Raw genomic sequence first — 19,849 nt, 5'->3', positions numbered from 1 at the left:
GCCTTACTACTGCTCCTCCCGCAGCATTCTAGCAGCTTCAGCTTTACCTCTGGAGAAGAAGCAACTGTAGGATATATTTTTAGAATAGTTAATACTCAAGCTGCAGTTTGGAATAAGCAGAAACAAGGGTTATAGATGAAAAGCTGGCTTAGTTTGCTTTCTGCACAATGTTCTATGCTTTCAAAAATGCACTGGGCTTTCCTTTCATGGGTCAGAAAACAAAGTTATTAGCTTTACAAGATGGAAGCAACTGCACTGCTCAGTGAGTTACAAAATACAGTTACACATACAACACATGATACATATATTTAGAATGAAAACAGTGATTCAAACTATTTTAAGCATAATGGGGTTTGTACTTTGCTTCTCAGTATTGTATTTATTGAATTGGCACCATATTTTATAGAGTTTCTGTGTACCACATTTGCTGCGTTTTGAGAAGAGCCTGTCACATGGTATGTAACTGTTTAAATATAAAAGGCCAGATCCTGATACACTTAGATTAGAGTAACACCTGGTGCTACTCAGTGTGAGTAAAGGTATCAGAATCTAGCACCAGAATAAGCTCTTTGCAAAATGAGGTGGAATATTTATGTTTCTCTAACAAAATATGTTGTAGTAATTCTGTGAATTGCAAAAGTGATTTAATAAGAGAGGTGAAAACATTTTCTAGGAGATATTAGCTTCCTCTCTGTTTTCTCTTTCTAAAGAGGTCACTTGGGAGGTGTAATTAGAACAAAGAAGAGTTTAGTGCATGATCTGTGTTAAAACTCCCTGCTTTTAAAACACATTTGTCATGGAATTTGGTATTAATAATCCAAAGGTTTGAGTCATCCAGAACATTGGAAAAAGAAATATTTAGAAAATTATCCATCCATGGGAAACTAAATTAAGTGAGCAGACACCAAAATGTTTATCTGTCAGTCAAAATCTAGTTTTTTACTATTGTAACTATTGAATTTAATACAGTAACAGTGTAAAACAGAAATGGGGCCAGTGGTGAATCAGGTCCAAAAAGTGCTGCAGAACCATGCGCTGATTCTAATTTAAGCCTCTATATACCTGGAGTAACTGCACTGAAATCAATAAATTCTCTTCTCGGTTACAGCCATGCAACTTTCATTGACTTCAATGGGAACAGTACTATGTACATGTAAGAAGAATTTGACTTAGAGTTACACAACTGTAAAACTGGTATAAGAGAGATCAGTGTGTGTGTGTGTGTGTGTAATACATAAATTTCCTCTTGTAGCCCACTCTTCTAAATGTATGTAAAATTATGGCCTGGATTCTGATCTCAGTTATGTGGGTGGAAAATCAAATGTAACTCCCATGTCTCCCATTTATTAACTGTGTAACTGAGTTCACTGGAGTTACTTTTGCTTTCCATTGGGGTAACTGAGATCAGAATCTGGCCCTCTGCCTTTTCTACCCTAGATAGAGCACAGCTTTAAATAAGGTAGGGACATGTGGATAATGAGGGTCTAAGTGCATTTATTTTTGATTCACAAACATGATACAGAGATATCAAAAGCAATGAAATAAAAATCAGATGCAGAATGACATATGATGGAGTACAACTGTGCTTACAATACATCAGAAAGACTGCAGTGTGTCAGAGTCTTACTATTTTTTAATCCTGTTTTCACTCTCAAGACAAAAAAGACACATGGACTAAAGTGACTTGGCTGTTATTTGCCAGATTATTTCATTGGCTCCCGTAGAGACATCTGCAGGGCGGGGGATGTAAAATGCATTGGGAGCTGAGACTATAAAATTTGGAATCATAAGAGGATACTCTGCAACTGTCCTAAATATGGTTATGTATTTTTTATCAATAGCACACTACTGCTGTTGTCTTGAATAATAACCAAGGTAGAAAGGAAGAGAAATGTAAAGTTTGCATAAGGACGTATTTGCCCTCATTTTAAATTAGTCCAGGGAAAGTTCTGGGGTTGTCTGAGGATTACCTGAAGAAGCACCCCAGCCTGCCAAGACCAGTCCCTCTTACAAGATAAGAGAGGTTACTGTGGACTCCCTGAGGCCTTCTTCTAGATTTCTATTTTGCCACAGTTATTTGTGTGATTCCCAGACTCGAGAGACTTTCTAAGAATAGAAAATGACAGACAGCGTGTGAGCTTACCAATGAGAGGTGCATGGCGGGTATGTGGCTAGTAAGACAGTTTGAGTAATTGTGTTTATGATTCTCTTCTGGAGTTCTTTATCAGAGTATGCGCCAGTGGTTTCTCATGCCAGTAGATGAATTTCCTTTTTCTTTTTTTAAAATGTAAAAACTTTTTTTGCAGTGCTAACGATAAAATGTTGATAGTAATGCAGTACTTTGTACTTCTGTTATGACGTTCAAACTAGTTTCTAAAGATGCTTTAGTTAAACATCATAGCACACCTCTGTAGAAGGTAATATTAATATTATTTTACAGCAGGGTAAACTGAGGCATACAGCAGTTCAGCAACCTGACCACTATGCTACTTTAGTCCAGCGGCAAAACTAAGAACAGAACTAAGGAGTCCTGACTCCAAGTCCTTGTTATAAGTGCTAAAGGGGCAAATTCATGACTAGCAGAAGCAAACTTAACCCCATTGAAGTTAGTGGAACTGAGCCAGCTTACTCCAGTGTAAATTTGGCCTTAGAAATACATATGAAATCATCTTATTAATTATCCTTCTAGTCTCCACCCTGGCCCAACTTCATGATTAAGTAAAAGTAAACACACACACGCAAGAGAACTAGGGTGACCAGATGTCCCGATTTTATAGGGACAGTCCCGATTTTTGGCTCTTTTTCTTATATAGGCTCCTATTACCCCCCATCCCCTGTCCTGATTTTTCACACTTGCTGTCTGGTCACCCTAAAGAGAACCTCTATATATCTTCATTATTCAATTATTTCCATTGCTCAAACTGAATATCTGGTCATTCCTCTCAGTCTCTGAGCTGTGGATTCTTTTCTATCAGACCTTTAAATGGTTGTCAGATGTCATACCAGTCTTTTATTGGTTTCAGGTCCAAACATCTTTTCTATTAAGTCTGCTACCCAGCTCCTCTCTGATGTCCTTTCTGCCTTAGCATTATCAGTTTTTCCAGCTAAACCTAAAGGGCCAAAATCTGGACCTACTGGTAAAACTCCCATTGTCTTCAGCAGGACCAGGATGTGACCCTCAATGACCTATTTATGTTTTCAATAATTCAGAACAAAGATCACAAATGGAAAGACATTAGTAAAATAATCAGTGTGTACATAAGTTTAAGAACATAAGGAATTGCCACCCTATAACAGATCAGTTATTCCCTAAATTTATTAATAGAGCTGGTTAGAAAATATTTGTTTGTTTTTTGTGAAAAAAGATTTTAAATGAAAAATTTTAAATTTCCCCTAAAAATTTTTCACAGAAACTTTCTGGCCTTCCAGTGAAAAACAAAAACAAATTGATTTATGGTTTTTCATACCCAAAATGGAAAATTTAGAAAGGAACAAAAATCTCCAGCAAAAATGTATGGTTTGAAAAAGGCCATTTTAGTGAATAAAATTTCAAATGAAATTTTGGACTAGTTCTGTCTAATAATGTGCTTTTTATTGCACTCAATGCCTGATGATCCAGCTTAAACCTTAGTAATGCACCTTGCTCTGAAATTTACCATAGGGGTTTTCTTTTTGGGCCTTGTTGATAATAAGTATATGCCCTGAAGTATGAGCACTGATTGCTCTTGTAATTTACCTCAGCTCATATAATATTAGGTGTTGCTCTTTTATTTTTAATCAATGTCTAGTCTTTTGTTTGAAGCTCACTCAGCTATATACTCTGTCTGATGGCAGTCAGTTGAGAAGGATAATTACGCATGTGTTTGTGTTTGATAGGGGAGAAACAGTATCATATGGTGCGTTTTTTATTCACCAGATTGTACATCCATTTCCAGTGTCCCCAAAGGAATTTTCATAGCTAATTATTTCCATGCTGCAGTAACATGAGTTTGGGGATGGGAGGACTCTTTGATGCTTTTGCAAAATCTAATATCTGAAAAAGTTTAAACCCCCCACTGGACACAGTCTCCTTCCAGAGTGAATGTATTGTCACTCGAGTCCTTTAAAACTGCACTAGAGAAAACTGGGGAGAGTGTACAGTAGGAAAAGCCTTGAGAAAGGCTGAAGTGGAGTGGGAAGGAATAGAGTAGGTAGAGATCCTTGTGTAGGACTCAACCATTCCTTGTAGACACTGGCTTGTATTGGGGGTGGTGTGGAACAACCCCATACCAGGGGAGTTCTGGGATAGACTCTGCCTTGGAATCCCTCCTGGAGCTCCTCAGCACCCAGAGGGAGTATTCCTTTCAGGGAAGGCATTGTGGTTCCCCCTGAGTGTACAATCACAGTATGGAAGGGATGGAGAAACCATGGCTCCCCAACTTGCCTGCCCCTGTTTGGGTGTCTTGTACCTGAAGATGCACCAAGAGAGAGATGCATATGGACAGCAATGGTTCCCTAGCCTTTGTGAAGGGTAAAAATGATGATGAGGAAATTCTTTGTTCCCTCTCTCCCTTGTTTCCCTCCCCAAACCCCAGGAGCAGCTGGGCACAATCTGACCTATAAGCAGTCTTTTCTGCCTTTAGTTTCTGTGGTTCGTTTCTCTCCTGGAGGGAGGTGGGGCATGCATTAGCCATGTGTTTGCATCTGTTTTCTGTGTACATGTCCAGAATGAGTTATAAAAATAAATATATTTCACCAGCTGTGCTGTTCTGCTTGAGCAGCTGGACGTAGTTTGTGCGTAAGCCAGCAAAACAGTGACAAAAAGGGAGTGTGGCATAATGGTATATTTACATCCTATGGCACATGAAGGGGAAGCTCCTCTCCTCCTCTCCCTTCAGACTAATTCCTTCCTTGACTTTCAGCTTGTGTTTTGCCCATCGCCCTCTTAAGCAGGACTGGTCCAAAACCCACTGAAATCATGGACTTTAATGGAATTGGATCAGACCCCAAGGGAGGAAGAAGAGTGCAACTATGGAAGTGAGGAGATTTGGGTGCCGTTCCTGACTTGCTTCACCATGGACAAGTCACGTAGCACAGACCTGAGGTATAAGTTCTGTGGGAAGGTGCTTCAGGGAGACACATCCCTTGTGCTATTATTTAGTAGGTGCAGTGTGCACTGCCATCTAGGGCTGGGCAGCTCTGCGCGCCAGTACAGAAGGGTGAAAGGTCATATAGCTGTCTCTCCGCATCTCTTTGAAGAGCTTACAGCCCATGAAGCACTAGCCTTATGTAGCCTCTTGTCCCTAAGGGTTGGCAGGGTCCTTTATAGAAGTCTCAGAAAAGATGTCAACCACTGAGTAGGCCATGGACTCAAGGGGTAGTCCTATAAGGCACAGATGAAGCACTGCACTGGGCTGGTCCCTTGTATAACTTGGATCTGTCTGAAGTTCTAAATTATGCTGACTCTCAATGAGCCCCAAGGGAAACTCAGCTACCCCCACTTCCCCTGGCCCTTGTCCCTGGGCTGACTTCAGAAAGGGTCACCCAAGGATCCAGCTATGCAGGGGAGATTCTCTGAGAGCTGGTTAAGTCAGCTTTAGGGCAACTTTGTGCAGGTGAAGTGGCAGAAAGCTGCCCCAATGTCTTCATAGTTCTAATTTCAGACGAGCCTGTGAGTTAGTGTCACAGTAACATGAGTCCTCACATTATCGCTAGAGAAACTGTACAACACAGGCTGCCCAGCTCCTCCAACACAGGACCCTCAGCCTGTTGTGCTCAGTCTGTGAAAGGTGTAGCATAAGGAGGATCCAGACTGTCAGATAACAGGTTAGTTTTCAATGATACCTCTCAAATTCCCTGAGTGTGATACAAAAATTAAAAACTCAGGGTTTGGTTCACCCATGAACCTGGGCTTCAAACCCCACACCCTCAGTAGCAGAAAGTCTGACAGAGTGGGTGGAGAGTGGCATATACAGTTGACAATATACATATACATCCCTGTGGCACTGGGGAGCCCAGAGCCCAGGACATAACCTATGAACTGAGAAGGGGCAGGACGAGGCCAGCTGGGATATGAATGAGTTTTCCATGGAGCACCAGTGAAATGTAAATCTGCTGTCCCCTGGTGCAACCCAAATTCTGTCTCTCCAGCTTGTCAGTATGCATGCTCCATTGTATTTGTAGGGTGAATTTCATCCACAGGGCCAGATTCTCAGCTAGCATACATGACCATAGCTCCACTGAAGTCAACTGAGAATCTGACCCAAGCAAAGTATATAAAAATAGACCATAGAGAAAAAGACCTCTCCATCTCTTCCCATCCTCTCTCCATTCTCCAAACAATCTTCTCCAGCCTCCTGCCCCCCACATAAGCCAGGAAAAACAAGGTGAGTCTTACAGTCCAAAAAATCAACAAATCTGGACTTGGACAGACCCAGATCTGTCCTAACTTGCAGCAGCTCAGAGGTCACATGGCTGCCAGCAATTCTATTGAAACTGGGATTGATTTTTGTTTGTTTGTTTTCAACTGGAACATAGGTCGGTTTTGTACATAAATGTACAACTAATACAGAATGTGACAGAACACTGGGCCACACACCACCTATTTCGCATTCTGATTGGCCAGAGTTTCCCTGTAAGTAACCAATCAAAGGTGAAATCTGGTGTGGGAAGCAGAACAAATTTGCAAAGAGATGATAGTAGTTATTGCTGGCTGTTTGCTGTCTGCCAAGATTCATTCCCATTCAGGTCACAGAAAAGCTTCTTGAATCTTTAATAGGATATTATCTAAACCCACACCACTCCATATGACTAATAAATTGCATTTTGTTAGCTCCAATGCTTCTACCTTCATATGAATGCGAGTTTCATACCTTTTAAGTGCTCATCTTTGTGACAGTCTTTCCTAACCTTTAGATCTAAATGTATCCCATCAGAACCTGCTGTTCTCTCCTTTCTGTTGTATAAGGGTATGTCTACACTACGAAATTAGGTCGAATTTATAGAATTCGGTTTTATAGAAATCGGTTGTATACAGCCTATTGTGTGTGTCCCCACATAAAATGCTCTAAGTGCATTAAGTCGGCGGATCACGTCCACAGTACCGAGGCTAGCGTCGACTTCCAGAGCGTTGCACTACCGGTAGCTATCCCACAGTTCCCGCAGTCTCCGCCGCCCATTGGAATTCTGGGTTGAGATCCCAATGCCTGAATGATGCAAAACAGTGTCGCGGGGGGGTTCTGGGTACATGTCATCAGTCCCCTCCCCCTCCGTCGGAGCAACGGCAGACAATTGATTCGCGCCTTTTTACCTGGGTTACCTGTGCAGACAACATACCATGCCAAGCATGGAGCCCGCTCAGCTCAGCTCACCGTCACCATATGTCATCTGGGTGCCGGCAGACATGGTACTGCATTGCTACACAGCAGCAGCTAATTGCCTTTTGGCAGTAGACGATGCAGTATGACTGGTAGCCTTCATCAGCGATCTGGGTGCTGGCAGACATGGGACTGCATTGCTACACAGCAGCAGCCCCTTGCCTTTTGGCAGAAGATGGTGTATTACGACTGGTATCCGTCGTCGTCGTACTGCAGTGGCTGAAACTCCGTATGTCCCCCCGTCGCTGCCTTCCCAATGATGATGATGGCTATCAGTCATAGTACACTATTTTCTGCCAAGCGCCCAGTATTTTCTGCCAAGCACCCAGAAGATGCCGAGGGCTATCTGTCATGCTGCACCGTCGTCTGCCAGCTTAAGATGTAAAAAAATAGATTTGTTCTGTATTCATTTGCTTCCCCCTCCCTCCGTGAAATCAATGGCCTGCTAAACCCAGGGTTTTGAGTTCAATCTTTGGGGGGGCCATTCTGTGTGACAGTTGTTTGTGTTTCTCCCTGATGCACAGCCACCTTTGTTGATTTTAATTCCCTGTACCTGTACGCCATGTCTTGACTTGCCCCTCCCTCCCTCCCTCTGTCCATCAGATACTAGTTTCGCGCCTTTTTTCAGACCAGACGCCATAGCACTGGGATCATGGAGCCCGCTCAGATCACCGCGGCAATTATGAGCACTATGAACACCACGCCTATTGTCCTGGAGTATATGCAGAGCCAGGACATGCCAAAGCAAAACCAGGACCAGCCGAGGAGGTGATTGCAGTGCGGCGACGAGAGTGATGAGGAAATTGACATGGACATAGACCTCTCACAAGGGGCAGGCCCCAGCAATGTGCAAATCATGGTTTTACTTGGGCAGGTTCATGCCGTGGAACGCCGATTCTGGGCCCAGGAAACATGTACAGACTGGTGGGACCGCATCGTGTTGCAGGTGTGGGACGATTCCCAGTGGCTGCGAAACTTTCGCATGCGTAAGGGCACTTTCATGGAACTTTGTGACTTGCTTTCCCCTGCCCTGAAGCGCCAGAATACCAGGATGAGAGCAGCCCTCACAGTTGAGAAGCAAGTGGCGATAGCCCTGTGGACGCTTGCAACGCCAGACAGCTACCGGTCAGTCGGGAATCAATTTGGAGTGGGCAAATCTACTGTAAGGGCTGCTGTGATCCAAGTTGCCAGAGCAATCAAAGACCTAATGATATAAAGGGTAGTGACTCTGGGAAATGTGCAGGCCATAGTGGATGGCTTTGCTACAATGGGATTCCCAAACTGTGGTGGGGCGATAGACGGAACCCATATCCCTATCTTGGCACCGGAGCACCAAGCCACCGAGTCCATAAACCGCAAGGGGTACTTTTCAATGCTGCTGCAAGCCCTGGTGGATCACAAGGGACGTTTCACCAACATAAACATGGGATGGCCGGGAAAGGTACATGATGCTCACATCTTCAGGTACTCTGGTCTGTTTCGAAAGCTGGAGGAAGGGACTTTCTTCACAGACCAGAAACTAACCATTGGGGATGTTGAAATGCCTATCGTGATCCTTGGGGACCGAGCCTACCCCTTAATCCCATGGCTCATGAAGCCGTACACAGGCAGCCTGGACAGTAGTCAGGACCTGTTCAACTACAGGCTGGGCAAGTGCCGAATGGTGGTGGAATGTGCATTTGGACATTTAAAAGTGCACTGGTGCAGCTTACTGACTCGCTCAGACCTCAGCGAAAAGAATATCCCCATTGTTATTGCTGCTTGCTGTGCGCTCCACAATATCTGTGAGAGTAAGGGGGAGACATTTATGGCAGGGTGGGAGGTTGAGGCAAATCGCCTGGCTGCTGATTATGCGCAGCCAGACACCAGGGCAGTTAGAAGAGCACAGCAGGGCACGGTGCGCATCAGAGAAGCTTTGAAAACGAGTTTTGTGACTGGCCAGGGCTATGGTGTGAAACTTCTGTTTGTTTCTCCTTGTTGAACCCGCCGCCCGCCCCACCCGGTTCACTCTACTTTCCTGTAAACCAACCACCTCCCCTCCTCTCCCCCCTTCGAGGCAATAAAGTTATTGTTACTTCACATTCATGTATTCTTTATTAATTCATCACACAACTAGGGGGATAATTGCCAAGGTAGCCCGGGATGGGTGGGGGAGGAGGGAAGGAAAAGGACACACTGTAGTTTAAAACTTTAACTCTTATTGAAGGCCAGCCTTCTGATGCTCGGGCAATCATCTGGGGTGGAGTGACTGGGTGGCCGGAGGCCCCCCACTGTGTTCTTGGGCGTCTGGGTGAGGAGACTATGGAACTTGGGGAGAAGGGCTGTTGGTTACACAGGGGCTGTAGCGGCAGTCTCTGCTCCTGCTGCCTTTCCTGCAGCTCAACCATACACTGGAGCATATCAGTTTGATGCTCCAGCAGCCGGAGCATCGACTCTTGCCTTCTGTCTGCAAGCTGACGCCACCTATCATCTTCAGCCCGCCACTTGCTGTGTTCATCCTGCGATTCAGCCCACCACCTCTCCTCTTGTTCATATTGTGCTTTTCTGTAGTCTGACATTGACTGCCTCCACGCATTCTGCTGTGCTCTGTCAGCGTGGGAGGACATCTGGAGCTCCGAGAACATATCATCCCTAGTCCGCCGTTTTCTCCTTCTAATCTTCGCTAGCCTCTGCGAAGGAGAAACATTTGCAGCTGGTGGAGGAGAAGGGAGAGGTGGTTAAAAAAGACACATTTTAGAGAACAATGGGTACACTCTTTCACGTTAAATTTTGCTGTTCACATTACACAGCACATGTGCTTTCATTACAAGGTCGCATTTTTCCTCTTATATTGAGGGCCTGCGGGTTTGGTGTGAGAGATCACTCACGCAGTGCCAGGTAACAGATTTCAGCTTGCAGGCAGCCATGGTAAGCCACAGTCTTTTGGCTTTTTTAACCTTCTTAACATGTGGGAATGGACCATTCTGAATGGTTTCAAACAGTAGCGCCCTCATTTCCCATGCCAAGCACCCGTTGGGTTGGCCATTTAAAATGGGTTTGCAATGTAAAAGGAGGGGCTGCGGTTTCCGGGTTAACATGCAGCACAAACCCAACTAACCGCCCCTCCCCCCCACACCCAATTCTCGGGGATGATCACTTCACCCCTCCCCCTCACCGCGTGGCTAACAGCGGGGAACATTTCTGTTCAGCCGAGCAGGAACGGGCACCTCTGAATGTCCCCTTAATAAAATCGCCCCATTTCAACCAGGTGACTGTGAATGATATCACTCTCCTGAGGATAACAAAGAGCGATAAGGAATGGATGTTGTCTGCAAGCCAGCAAACACCGGAACCATACGCTGCCATGCTTTGTTATGCAATGATTCCAGACTACGTGCTACTGGCCTGGCGTGGTAAAGTGTCCTACCATGGCGGACGGGATAAGGCAGCCCTCCCCAGAAACCTTTTGCAAAGGCTTTGGGAGTACATGAAGGAGAGCTTTCTGGAGATGTCCCTGGAGGATTTCTGCTCCATCCCCATACACGTTAACAGACTTTTCCAGTAGCTGTACTGGCCGCGATTGCCAGGGCAAATTAATCATTAAACACGCTTGCTTTTAAACCATGTGTAATATTTACAAAGGTACACTCACCAGAGGTCCCCTGTGTGCCCTCAGGGTCTGGGAGCACGCCTTGGGTGAGTTCGGGGGTTACTGGTTCCAGGTCCAGCATGATAAACATATCTTGGCTGTTGGGGAAACCAGTTTCTCCACTTCCTTGCTGCTGTGAGCTATCTACATTATCTTCATCCTCATCTTCCTCATACCCCGATCCCACTTCCCTGTGTGTTTCTCCATTGAAGGAGTCAAAGCACACGGTTGGGGTAGTGATGCCCCTAGCATCGCATGCAGCTCCGCGTAGAAGTGGCATGTTTGCAGCTCTTCCCCAGACCTTCCGTTTGCCTCTCTGGCTTTGTGGTAGGCTTGCCTTAGCTCCTTAATTTTCACGCGGCACTGCTGTGCGTCCCTGTTATGGCCTCTGTCCTTCATGGCCTTGGAGACCTTTTCTAATATTCTGCCATTTCGTTTACTGCTACGGAGTTCAGTTAGCACTGATTCATCTCCCCATATGGCGAGCAGATCCCGTACCTCCCGTTCGTTCCATGATGGAGCTCTTTTGCGATCCTGGGACTCCATCACGGTTACCTGTGCTGATGAGCTCTGCATGGTCACCTGTGCTCTCCACGCTGGGCAAACAGGAAATGAAATTCAAACGTTCGCGGGGCTTTTCCTGTCTACCTGGTCAGTGCATCTGAGTTGAGAGTGCTGTCCAGAGCGGTCACAATGAAGCACTGTGGGATAGCTCCCGGAGGCCAATAACGTCGAATTCCATTCACACTACCCCAATTCCGACCCGCTAAGGCCGATTTTATCGCTAATCCCCTCGTTGGAGGTGGAGTAAAGAAACCGGTTTAAAGGGCCCTTTAAGTCGAAAAAAGGGACTTAGCCGTGTGAACATGTCCAGGCTTAATTTGATTTAACGCTGCTAAATTCGACCTAAACTCGTAGTGTAGACCAGGCCTAAGTCATTTATGTCAGAAAGCTGAGTTGTGAAACTGAAGTTAGATATGTGTGTGTTTGCATGTACTAAAGAAATGAAGGTGGCATTGATTTAAGTTGCCAGCACCATTTACTTTATTATGCTCTGATTTCCTCTCCTCAACATTTTGAGTCTTCACTCCATTTGGTATTCCTTTCCATTTGGCACAGGGCAGCTTGAGAGCCAGGGCATGTTTACCAGACATGAAATAGTTTAAAAAAATGACCACACACAGTTTTTATGATGCGTTACACTAGCTAATATTAAATGTTAAGGGCCAACTTTTCCCATGCTTAGATTTGGTACCAAATTAAATGGGATCCCGGGTCTGGTGCATTCTATTGATTCCTTAGGACATTTACCAATGCTGCAACATTTACTAAATGTAGGGTGACCAGATGTCCCGATTTTAGGGTCTTTTTCTTATATAGGGTCCTATTACCCCCCAACCCCCTGTCCCGATTTTTCACACTTGCTGTCTGGTCACCCTAACTAAATGGGAGAAGCACTAATCCAATTGAAGTCAATAGGACTACTCATGTAGAGTAAGTGCTGCTCAACATCAGTAACGGCTGCAGAATCAGGGCCATAGTAAGTTAATTTCAAGAGGGGCTTTCTTTCTCTATTATGTTCAGTCTTTGTGGAGGTATGGAAGGGAAGAGAGGCACAAGGAGCCTCATCCTTACTGAGTTCTCCTGGGAAGGCATGGAGCACAATACTTGTGGGCCTCTACTGCCTCTATTCAAGCTGACAGTATCCATGGTCTTCCTTGCCTTTCATATCTTGCCCATCGCTAACTGTCTACTCTTGAATGTTATGATGTCACCCCCTAATCCCCTTCCAGTGACAGCCTCGGGATAAGATCTCATCCACTCCCCATCAAAACCTCACACAGTGGAAGTCAGTCTGGATGGCACAGAGCTAGCAGAGCTTGCTGTATGGCACCTCCTTCCTACCCCTTCTACCCCCACACGCTTGCAACAGGCAAAAGGGGATGAGGTTAGAATTGTTGGCACTCCAGGCTGACAAAATGATCCACAGGAGGCAGTTACTGACATAAATTAGAGCAGACCTGGAGTTGAACAGACTCTGGCCCACAGACTTTAAGCAAAATATAATGTGTGTTTGGGGGAGAATCAGCCCTGACTGCTCATAATATCAGAGGAGCACGAAGGTGGCTTTAAGATACAGTTGCATTCTCCTCAGGTTCTACTGCTGAATGTAGCTCTGTTGGACCTGAGGACTTGGTATTCCTTTTTGTATTGATCCTTTGGGACAGATATTCACTTCAGAATTTTGGGTCAATGCTGGCTGACATATCGATACAGCATTGTTCTCATAATGGAAGGCCCAACAGACATTTGGGACTCGTCATTTGTCAAGGATTAAGTTCACCAGTGTCAGAACTAATCTCTGATACAGAGTCAGACTGACACTTTGGCCAAATTCTGCTCTCAGTTTCACATTAAGGTCAATTTAATCAGTATAACTGAGAACAGAATTTGGACCTACATCTGGATAACAACAATCAGTAGGAAGAAAAAATGCTTGAAATGCTAAATGTTCACATGGGCTAAGCCTGTATTGTCAACAGAGCGTGGAATTCCTCTTTGAGAGTTCTTTTCCTTTACATTCATTTTAAATAAAGTGAGAGAAAGGCGTTTCATATTTGGAAATAATGAAGTATGTACTGAATTAGAGAGGGAGTAAGTATAGAAGTTGAACTGTGGCCTTTAAATGACTAAATGTAAACAGTCAAACAGATTTGTGTCATTGAAATCATCTGTGAAATTCATATTAAATAGAAATAGTCTAATTGTTCCATGAACTTAAGCTGGAGGAAAGCTTAGTAAAGTCATTCATATATATATTCATATATGTATTTAATTTCATCTTTGGTATTTAAACCTTCTACTAATTGCATGGGATGGTTTTTGAAGTTCATATGAGGATTAAATTCATCTTCTATAAAATAGCATAGAACAGCTTCAGAATTTAATACAAATTGAGATAACATTTCAGTGTAGTGACAATGAAAGATAGCAGAAGAGTGAACCATCTTCTTTACTTTGCTGCTTTTCCTGTGGGGCAGTGAGATAACTGGAGGGCAATGTTTCATTTTCATTTTATTGCTTTCCCTTCCTTCTTCACAGTTTTTTTCTCTGAGACGGATTAAAAGGGCATACTTTACCACTGTGTTATTCCATTTTCTACAGTGAGTTTTGAGTATCTCTCAATTCAGTAGCATTTGGGTCCATAATTTTGATTCAGACCTCTGTAAAAGATAGTCATCATTTACAAAACCCTAAGCTTCAGCTTTCAAACACTCCATGGAAGCTCAGGGACATTTGGAGCTATGGTTTTTATTTGGTCTTCTCTCTAATTTTTAATACTTTATTTTCAAAGGAATTTGTAATTCTCCTGCCCCCATTCAAATTGGATTTGAATACATTCAAGGAAAACAAAGCCTGTTTGTGTCAGGGATTGTTTCCCCCTTCTAACTGGATTGAGAATAATTTCTGTGGTACTTTACTTACCACTTCAGTGCACCATAGCTTAAGTCTGTTATGAAAAGGGCACATTCCACACAGGACAATAAAATAACATTTATTTCAAGTTCTGTTGTCTTGTGGTTTAAGCACAGAACTCAGAGACAAAAGATGTGAGTTCTATTCCATCTATACCACAGATGTGCTGTCTGACATGGGGAAAATTAATTGAATTGCCCAATCTGTGAAATGGGAATAATGAGGTTTACTGTGTCTCACATGGGGTGAACTGAGCCTTAATTAATTCATGCCTGCGAATGGTGCTTTGAGGATTTTCAGAGAGAAGACACCAGGAAAATGCATAACAACATCAGGAGAGCACTATGGTTTCTCAAAAATTTCTCAATAACTCCAGCTTTATCTACAGGGATATAGTTTGCATTCTGTGGGCATGGCGAAAGCTATTGGGTGGATGGAAATCCTCGTTCTGCTTCCATTCTCCCATAATTAGTTTTCTTTTCATCTTCTCAAAGTTATTGTGACCACAGCCTGCCAAACGTGAAGGGAGCAGTACATGATAGGAGCAATTCAAGGCAAAGAAATGTGACGAAGCATAAGGAAATAGGTCTTAACTCTGGAACACAGGCAACAACATCTCTTGTCTAGGCTCTGCTGCTGGATACAAACTGCAAGGAGGCATGGGTTTATATCATAGGCGTGCACACGGGGTGTGCCTGGGCACACCCTAATGCCCTCTCAGAAGCGGCCGGCAGGGCAACATGTCCCTGGGGCCGGGGGGGGTGGGGGTTGCTCCAGGCACGTCCCCCACAGCTCCCATTGGCCGGGAACAGGGAACTGCTTGGAGGTGTGGCAAGGGTAGCGTGCAGAGCCCTATGCCGCCCCCCCGCTCCCTTGGGGCTGCGCAGGGACGTGGTAAGCGGAGCGGCGTGGGGCCAGAGCAGGCAGGCAGGCAGGCAGGCAGGCAGGGAGCGTGCCGCTGCGGGTAAGCGGCGCCGGGGGAGCCCAAACCCCTCCTACACCCCGCCCCCCCTCGCCTGCACCCTGTTGAACCGGGCTCCCCTTCCCCAGGGCTGGGCCTGGCTGCTTTAACAGTCCCATGTGCTCGCTGGCAGCCTCCCACCCGGCAGCACCAACACAGCCACTTAAGATGGCCCGTAGGGCTCGCGGGGGCGCTGCCGCAGCCCCCAAGGCAGCTGCCCCCCTCCAGCGCCCAGGGCCCCAAACCGGCCTGTGCTCCCAGCGCTGGCCAGTGGCGGGGGGTCAGGCTGCCCCCGAGCCCAGCCCAGCCCAGCCCAGCCCACCTTAAGCAGGGCCCGGGAGCCAGCGGGCCCGGAGCAGGGGGCAAGCCTGGCCCCACTGGAGCCCGGCTGCGAGCTCAGCTCCCCGGCGCTGTTCAGGGACTCCGGCCCCGCTCCCTTGGCCTTGAGTCCAGCTCCGGGAGCAGCCCGGCCCTGCTGTGATCCGCCCTGGCCCTGCTGCAATCCGCCTCGGCTGCCTCTGCCCGGCCTGGCCCCAAGCGCCCATCCCGGCCCCCTCGGCCTGGCCCAGCCCCCAAGCCTGCCCGCCGGGATGGGGGAGCCCAGATCTTCAGCCCAGGGCCGCCTGCAAACAGCCTACCCTCCTGCACCCCAACTCCTTGCCCCCACCCCCCAAACCTCCTGCGCCCCCTCCTGCCCCTCACCCCCCCAACCTCCTGCCCTGAGCACCCCTCCTGCCCCCAACTTCCTGCCCTGAGCCCCCTGCCTGCACCTCGCCCCCAACCCTCTGCCCTGAGCCCCCTGTCTGCCCCCCAGCCCCCTGCCCTCTGCCTGCACCTTGCCCCCCAACCCCCTGCCCTGAGCCCCCTCCTGCACTCCACACTCCTCCTGCACCCTGTACCCCAACCCCTTCCCTGAGCCCCCCATACACCCCGCACTCCTCCTTTGCCCCAATCCCTTGCCCTGAGCCCCTTCCTGCACACTGCACACCCTCCCACCCCATCCCCACTCCAACCTTTATGATGTTCGCCTTTATAAAAAAAAAAAATCCCTGGGTGCACACAGGAGCGGCGCCAGGGTTTTTGGCGCCCTAGGTGGGGGTCCTTCTGTGCTCTCAGTCTTTGGGGCACTTCGGCAGCGGGTCCTGGAACGAGTGAAGGACCCGCCGCAGAATTGCCGCGGAAGACCCGGAGCGCGGAAGGACCCCCCGCCGCCAAATGGCTGCCGAGGGCGGCAAAATGCCGCCCCCCCCCCAATCCTGGTGCCCTAGGCGACTGCCTAGGTCGCCTAAATGGAAGTGCCGGCCCTGGGTGCACACCCTAATGAAATGTGCTGTGCACGCCTATGGTTTATATAGCTTTATTGCTGGAAAGGAAACAGCACTCCTAGCTACAGTGTAAACCCCAGTAATAAGTGGAGGTTTCAGAAGGAAGGCTTTTAGTGACTGGTCCTGAAGATAAGACCTTGTTCATTCCAAACTATAAACCTCACAGTGGAATTCAGGCCAGCTAGATGATATGGCATTCATCACTCTAAACTTTAGTAACGTAAATGAGGTGATAACAGCAGATGAGAAGCTTTTGATTGCTAAATACTTCCTTTTGGTTTACATGTAAATTAGGTATTGGAAAATCTTTTCCCAGGACTTTTGACCTGACATTGTGAATAGCATGGTTTCTCTTCTTTATTTTACAGGTAGCCATGTGGATCCAAATTCATTGGTAATCTGAATTATGGTGCAACTTGTGCACATTTGATATTCAATAGGTGTGCAAATGGGTGTGACTTGCACAATAAGAAGGCAGATGTGTAGCAGGGAGAGTAATGAATAGGAAGGTTGCTTTCCATAGGTGTCAAGAAAAGATCCATGTATACTTCCATTCTTTCCTTCACCATCTTCTTTTGATCTTTCAGAAATTTTAGGCAACATTTTTTAGTGAGGTTGTTCCCCTAAATGATTGCTCTAATTAATTTCACTCCAGCACCATTAAGATGGTGCATATTCAGAGGAGTTCAGTTCTTGAGAGAGGACTGCTGATACAGCTAATTCAGCTCCGGGCTACATGTAGGTTGGGGTGAAGTGCACCAGCAATCCTCACTGAATGAGCCAGGACCTCTACTGAGGAGCTCCAAAAAACAGCCTCATCCAGCCTGAAGGAGAGATCCCTCCAACGAGGGTGTTTTTTATGGGACAAAGGAGGATTAAGAGAAAAACTGAGGTGAGATCCCATGGGCCTATTCCGCCTTCCACTTGGTTTAATTAAATCACTGACTAATTTGATCCTCTGTTTAATTTGATTGAACCCTTCAGGCTCCAGACTGCTTGTATTAAAAATAATACAACTTCTACTCGTTATTTTGATAAGTTGTGATCATTTTAAGCAGGTATTATGGGGCACTGCAGTAACTGGGTAGTCACCCAATGAGTCAGGAAACAGGCAACATTCTGAATGCCTCAGAAGAGAAGTTAAGGATCTAGGGGAAATAATTTCACAGGTAGCTTGCTGAATGGCCATTATTACCCACCCCATGTGCTTTCCAGGCTGCGATATACACACACAGGACAGTTGTGCATTTCAATCAAAGTGATAGGAATGGTCTTGCTCAAAGGGAATGAAGGTCGTGTGGTCCAAATTTTCAAATTTGAGCCTCTAAAGGTAGATATTCAGGGTACCTAACTTCAGATGCCCACATTGAAAAATGTAGCTCTTATATCGTTAAAACAATGACAAAGAAGGAATAAGATTATTTTGACATGCCTGTATTACAACTGTCCAAATAATCATTTAGCAACCTTGAGCTCCAGAGCCAGGAAAGTAATCAGTAGGAATCCCTCACCATTAGTCTTTGACATGACATCAGCCAGTGGAGTGAATAAACACTAGAGGTTTGATAAGAGAGTCTAGTTAAAAACCTCTTACAAGTCAGAATATTGAAGATGAGTCAGACCTTCACTGCTGGCACCAAGGTTTCTGTATAGGTAAGTGGAAATGTCAGTGGTCAGACCAGATTTCTCTGGAACTATCTTGCTCTATTTTTAGTTGAGATTGGTATATTTTCCCTCCCTGTTCTAGGTGGAAAAAAACCTGCAAAATTCAGGGAGAGGTTACAAAATAAACAAAGGCAAATAATAGAATGATACAAAATCTGCAATGTGTTGTCACTGATACTGGGGTCTGTGGCAGAGAGGCTGTGTGATTGTTGTATAGGACCTCAGGGAGCAAATCAAAGGGGGCTGTATGTTATCATCATGCTGTTCAGAACCCTGGGGCTATTGGGGCCACTTTGGCTGCGGGCATAAATTGGAGCAGATTTAAGGCCAGTGGTTTCCTAGAGTGCAGCAGCATTCTGGCCATACCCATGACACACCCATTATGTGAAGGAGGAGCTCAGAGCCAGCAAGCACAGCTTTATGCCACCTGGGAATTTCCTCCTACTGGGAAAATCCTCAAGAGCCCACCTGGGGCAACTTTATGTCTGTGTAATGGTTGTAAAGAAATGTAGTGTGGGTCAGGATCTGGTCCATGGAATTTATTGTGCAAACCACTGTGATTGTTCTGGTGTGCTGCAGACTTGCAGCAAGCCGCATTGTCAATGTGAACCTTAAATCCTGAAAAATCAGGCACGTGGGGAAGGCTTAAATAGATCTCTAAGCCAATCACTGTAATTAAAAAAAACAAACACAAAAATACAGTCAGGCATATCATATTGAAGATCATTTTGCAAAGAAGAGATAGAGAGGGGTAGTGAGTACTTTCATAGGTCTGCATTAACAAATACACCACATCAGTGGAGTCTGAATAACTGCTCTTGTTATCAGGTTATCGTTAAAACCCCAGTTCATAGATTCCTTTCAGGAATTAAGGAGATTTAAAGAAACATTAATCTGTTCTTGGTTTAGATAGCTGAGCCTTAGAAAATTTCAAGTAATACTTTGCTGGAAGCAGTGGAAACAGAAGAAAAGTTTTCTGATGTTCTATTAATTACTTGGATAACTTGAACTCCATATAACATAACTGAATCATTTGCTAGAGCAAATGTCTAGTCTTTGAATATTGCAATGGAGTCATGATATGCAGGCTTTATCCCTGGTTCTGAAACTAACTCTCTGTATGATCTTGTGCAAATGATTTACCTTCTCCATGGCTCATTTTCACCAACAGAAGAATGAATAGATTTTCAATAGTTACTTTATGTTCCTTAATGTTTGTAAAGCATTTGAGATCCTGTAGAATTCCAAAGGATTGTTTTTATTACAGAACCTGCATTAGCTAATTAGTAAATATGTATTTTGCATTCTTCCTAAATATATTTTTCACGGTATAATTTGATGTCATTGTGTGACATCCTTATTAACACATTGTTTAAATTACAAAATAGAAGTTTTAATTTTTAAATTTGTTCTATAAGTCCTAAATTTATCATAACTT

At 45.3% G+C, this 19,849-nt stretch overlaps 1 protein-coding gene across 9 annotated transcripts in view; it reads left to right on the top strand.

Moving 5' to 3' along the window:
• Positions 1-19,849, top strand: part of SLC1A2 (solute carrier family 1 member 2) — a 133,841-nt gene that overhangs the window by 33,577 nt on the left and 80,415 nt on the right. Inside the window, exons 1-2 of one of the 9 annotated variants that reach the window (XM_065592754.1) lie at positions 15,333-15,424; positions 17,115-18,399. The exons of 4 other annotated variants lie outside the window; for them this stretch is intronic. Coding sequence is in view for 2 of the 5 variants with exons in the window: in XM_065592749.1 (XP_065448821.1) it covers positions 17,121-17,140 (20 nt within the window). In the remaining 3 variants the exon portion in view is untranslated. Of the gene's footprint in view, positions 1-15,332; positions 18,400-19,849 lie in introns of those variants that run through there. 4 more of the 9 variants (XM_065592749.1, XM_065592750.1, XM_065592755.1 and 1 more) reach the window with 4 other exon arrangements.

Source organism: Chrysemys picta, chromosome 4, assembly GCF_011386835.1.
Source record: "Chrysemys picta bellii isolate R12L10 chromosome 4, ASM1138683v2, whole genome shotgun sequence".
Lineage (NCBI taxonomy): Eukaryota > Metazoa > Chordata > Testudines > Emydidae > Chrysemys > Chrysemys picta.
The sequence above is the reverse complement of the archived record's forward strand: the minus strand, read 5'-3'. Positions and strand labels throughout refer to the sequence as shown.